The 5,162-nt window shown below is 46.6% G+C and overlaps 1 protein-coding gene across 1 annotated transcript; it reads left to right on the forward strand.

The window, feature by feature from the left end:
- The first annotated feature begins 8 nt into the window (after positions 1 to 8).
- Positions 9 to 5,081, forward strand: LOC116379030 (protein SMG7-like). The gene is made up of 4 exons (XM_031840948.1): positions 9 to 1,247; positions 1,335 to 1,505; positions 1,816 to 1,976; positions 2,394 to 5,081. Exons 1-4 carry the CDS (start codon positions 1,172 to 1,174, stop codon positions 2,505 to 2,507), a joined length of 522 nt encoding a protein of 173 aa, XP_031696808.1. The 5' UTR covers positions 9 to 1,171; the 3' UTR covers positions 2,508 to 5,081.
- Positions 5,082 to 5,162: the final 81 nt, after the last annotated feature.

Consider the following 5,162-nt stretch of genomic DNA (forward strand, 5'->3'; position numbering starts at 1 on the left):
GTCTGATGCTAAAATACTACCTACTACAGGTTACTGTCAGGAGACTTTTTTAAACGATAGTGTATTGATACGTCAGCGACTATCGATATATAAAAAAAGAAAATCCTGTTTTGAACAGATTTAAAATGTCCTTTGAATTGAATCCCTGTGTGTCAAACAACCTCCTCTTTTCCTGTAACGCTAGATGTCGCTGCCTATTTCCTTCTAAACTAAGACCAGTGACTTCCAAAATCACAATATGTGTTTACTGTAGATAGAGGAGCCCTGATGTGAGATGTTCGACGACTAGAACACCAAGTCGAATGTTACGATCGCATCACGAGAGTCGTACAGACTGCAACATGGAGGAGTTACTGAAAACTGAACCTAAAGGAATGGGACATTAAAGGGAAGAACTCAGCCATAGACGGATAACTTTACTTGATGCACTTTATTTCATATGTCTACATGTAAGTTAAGAGTGGTCAGTGACACAGTAAGAGTACAGTATTTCATGTCATGATGCTGCCTTTAACAGGAGACCAAATGAAACCGTTACCTTGATTGAGAGGTCATCTCGATTTTAGAGGTTTTAAAGCAGAAAAGTTGCATATTAATTATTTAAGAGACTGATTCAAGTCTCAAATGTTTGTTTTGACGTTGTTCAACCACCAGATGTCAGAGTTGATCATTATTCAACTACTCTGACACTCAGTAAACATGTTTTTATCTTTTACATACCGGAATCAGGTGCATCTGTTTATCTTTTAACTCTAATTCTTTTTAATAGGGTTTAAAAAAACTGAGATTATCGAACAATAAGTTAAGTATGCGGCAGTAAAGGAGGTTCAAACTTCCAGGAAAATTAAATATAATAAAATACAGCATCAACTCACAAATATAATTTTATATCACAATCTCACGATTGATTATGAAAAACAGTGTTTCTAAATCCAATAACCAGACATGGATCTCTGTTTGGGCATCGCATTGATTGTATATACATGTAGAGTTCCTCACACCCCTCGTCTGACTTCATAGTGGTCTTTAATCTATGACGACCAATCAATACCTGGTGGATCAGAGCTGTGATGTATGAACCTGCTTGTGTATCCAGGAGTACAACCAGAACAGCATCTTCAGTCAGGCGTACGGCAAGAACCTGCCGCCCAGCTCCAAGCCCGACGCTCCCATGATGCACCAGGAGCCGTCCCTCTACTCGCTGTTTGAAGGGACTCCCTGGTCCCCCTCCCTCCCAGCCAGCTCCGGTACTTCACAGCTGTTCACACGTAAACAAGATGTGTGTTTATATGTCGTGGTACAGTCTGTGAAACATGCTGTAATCTGATTGGCAGATCACTCCACCCCAGCCAGCCAATCCCCTCACTCCTCCAACCCCAGCAGCCTGCCGTCCTCCCCCCCCACACACAACCACGGAGCCATGCCCTTCTCCAACTTCGGGCCCATAGGCACTCCGGACAGCCGGGACCGCAGGATGGTGGACCGCTGGAAGGCTGACAAGACCGGTAAAGGAGGGACAGGGTTCACTGGGTCTAGAGGGATGGGGTCCAGAGGGATCAGGGGGTCAAGACGGTTCTGAGGGTTCAGAGGGTCGGGGTCCAGAGGGTTCAGGAGGTCCAGAAGGATCAGGGGATCCAGAGGGTTCTGAGGGTTCAGGAGGTCCAGAAGGATCAGGGGGTACAGAGAGACGGGGTACAGAGGGATCAGGGGGTCCAGAGGGTCATGGGGATCCAGAGAGACGGGGTTCAGAGGGTTTAGTTAATGCTGAGCTTTGCTGCCAGATGTTGACATGTGGTGTGGTGTGTTGTGGTCTAGGAGCAGTCAGCGGGTTCGGACTGGACTACCTGCCGGCTGCAGCGTCCTCCGCAGCTTCAGACAACAGCTGGCACCAGGCCGGGCCAACCAGCAGCTCATGGACCAATCAGGAGTCTCCTATGGAGGAGTCGTCCTCCACCGTGCTGCTCGACAGCCTCAAGGTCCACTGATGTCCCCCCCAGACCCCTTTTCTGTCTTTACAGGTTTTACCTGAGAATAACAGTTTAATTATATTTAAAGTATTAATTTCTATAACGATCCTTCTATTAAATGGTTTCAGTCAGAATCAACAGAAGATGGTTCTCAGGGATCAGGAGGTCAAGAGTGTTCAGGGGGTCCAGAGGGACGGGGTTCAGAGGGATCAGGGGGTCCAGATGGTTCTGAGGGATCAGGGGGTCCAGATGGTTCTCTGGGTCCAGAGGGACGGGGTTCTGAGGGATCAGAGGATCAAGGAAGGTTCTGAGGGATCAGGAGGTCCAGATGTATTTAATATGAATGGAGGTTAACCAGAAATACGAAGCTCTGCAGGATTAGCATCATTAGCATCGTGCTAACACTCTGCTTGTCCCCTCTTGCAGTCGATCTGGTCGAGCTCCATGATGCAGCCGGGCCCGTCGGCTCTGGAGCAGCTTCTCCTGCAGCAGAAGCAGAAGCAACAGAGAGGTCACGGCGCCATGAACCCGCCTCACTGAACGGCCGGCCCACGAGGCGGCGCTTTTTGAGTCCGGACGTGTCGACGTTTAAAAACTAAAATAACCACCAGGAGAAGAAGAACGTGAGGGGGAGGAGGGGGAAAAAACAAAGGTTTGACGAAGACGAACTCCAAACGGAAATGGAAAAATTAAAACCGGTCAAGAAAAAGGTGGAGGCTTTGGGGGGAGGAGGTGACGACACCCACCCGATGACGAGGCTGAAACACCCCCCCACCCCACCTACCCCCCCTCGTCTGTTGAGGAGCGGTGACGCCCCTCCTGGACTGGAAGGTGCGCGGCGATCTCTTCAACCGCGGCGCTACGCCGCCGCCGGGTTTCCTTCAACCCGTGGAAACCTGAACATTGAGGATCATAACCCCCCCCCCCCCCCCCACACACACACACACACACACACACACCCCTTCACCACCACTACCCCCACCCACCCTTTTTGGACATCCTCTCTCACCTGGAAGAACTTCCTCTTTCTTTGGGATGAAATAAAAAAATAAACCCTCTCCTCCTGGATGTCTGCTCGGTCCGCCTGTTTTTAGCGTCTCCGCAGACTGACGCTGGGGGGGTGAGAGAGAGAGAGAGAGGGAGAGGGAGAACGGTGTGGTGGTCGGGGTTCATGGGGGGAGGAGAACAGGTGAAGCACTGGGGGGGGGGGGGGGTCAAAATATAGACTGGACTTTCTGATCTCTCCATTCATTTTCATTACTATGGAGGAGGCTCTGTAGCTCAGTGGTTGAATGAAGGAAAGGAGGACGGTTTGGCTTCCAGCTATATAAATATATGAATCCGTATATATGTATTTCCCGTAGTTGGACTTTTAAAAAAGCGGGGCCGTTGTGAGGATCAGGACTGGACTCTTTGTGAAGCCAGGTGTGTTCAGGTAATGCCACCTGGACCGCTTTGATGTCCCGCCCTTTTCTTTTTTTCTTTCTTCTTTTTTTTTTTGAAGGACGAAGCCGGAGGCCCCCGACGACGATGGGACGTCCCGGGAAAGGACAGAAGCAGAAGGGAAAAAAACAAACATCAGACTTAGGGATAGTGTCACCGTTAAAAGAAACAACTGTATTTTGTGATTTGTTCGTAGCAGTTTTAGCTTCTCGCCCCTCTGAGGCGAACACAGGTATGTCTATTAGCTTCCTGCTTGAATATTTTCGGGGCTTCTCTTCCTCTCCGGGCTTCTTTCTCTTCCTGTTATTTCTTTACTTAAAGAAAAGAAAAGATGTAACCCTGCTCGCTTACTTAACCTGCATTTAATGTTTCCTTTATGTTGCTGTTCTGCCTTTTTACTAGTTTTTAAGCAGCGCTGGTGTCTCTGCTCTCTGTAAAGGTTAGGCCACAGACAGACAGGCAGACAGGTAGGTGTATACAGGTAGCTGGCTGAATGTTCCCACTGTTTTTTTTCTTCAATAACCACTACTGCAGCTCGACATGTACAGCAGATTGTTTCTGAGTCGTAGCATCTGGAAGCCCCTGGAACCTCCGGAGAACCAAACCATCGATTAGTCTCACGTTAGTTTTTATTCTTTCTGTTGAGGAATCCTGAGATGAGCTTTTGTTCTGATCAGACGATAATATTAACACTTTGAGAAGCTGGATCTTGTGACTTGTTTTGTCGTATTTGTTTGTAAAGTAACTCAAAGCTGATTAATCAGGTTCTTTTTGGTCGATTGACTTTTGTCAGAAAATAATTTTTAAAAAATTTAAATAGCTCGTTTTGTTTGATCATCAATGAAACACTTCAGATAATGTATTTCACGCAGAAACCATCAAATGTTTTTCTTTGGAAATTATTTACCTGGACCATCTTTTTTTTTTTTAAGTCCAGGAACTAAACGTAACGGTTCTGAGTTCCCATTAAAATACAAAAGTTTCCTGAGAAGTTCCAGCGGTCTGAGAGAGTCGTGAGAGGGTTTTTATTTCTGTGGTTTCACCCTCGTAGAGTCCTGGTTGGTTTAGAGCCAATCAGAGAGCGGCAGAGCGACCGCTGACCAATCAGGACGTAGCAGGATGCGAGGTGGTTTAGACTGTAAGTAACTTCCTGTCCAGTTTAAACCAGCAGAAAGCTGTTTTCTACCTTTAAACAACCATTTAGTTCCAAGGGATTGAAACAATAAAAAGAGTAAAAGCCTGTTTTATTTTCCCGTTCCAGGGTGTTTTATTAACGCAGACTTCAAAGAGACGTGTCTATTTTCCGTGCGGTTGTGCTTTTCATGTTGCATTTACAAAATGTATTTGAACAATAATAAAGATAAAATATTGAATGAATGTGAGGACGAAAAGTTTGGCCAGAAAGCGTTCGAGGAGAGAGAGAGTTAGTTTCTCGATGTTTTGAAGCTCGCTGCGTGGATCTGAGCTGGTTCTGGGGTTGTGTGTGTTTTTGAGTAAGAACTAAATGGACATTCCACTCGGTCGGTGTTTGGAGGTTTCGGTCCTCGCTGGTTTGGAGCTCTGACGGGTTTTTACTGACAGGAAACGGCCTCAAGACCTGAACTCTGAGGCTTTTTTGTGTTTCTGGTGGAATCAGCCTTTAAATAAACGTAAACTATGTTCTCATCTTGACACCGTGTCCGTTTTTATTGATCTCTTTGTTTCAGAGCAGCCTGTCGGTGGAAGAAGAGTTCAGATCCTTCACTTCCCCAA

The sequence above is a fragment of the Anarrhichthys ocellatus genome, unplaced genomic scaffold (assembly GCF_004355925.1).
Source record: "Anarrhichthys ocellatus isolate YVR2014 unplaced genomic scaffold, GSC_Weel_1.0 scaffold3594, whole genome shotgun sequence".
Lineage (NCBI taxonomy): Eukaryota > Metazoa > Chordata > Actinopteri > Perciformes > Anarhichadidae > Anarrhichthys > Anarrhichthys ocellatus.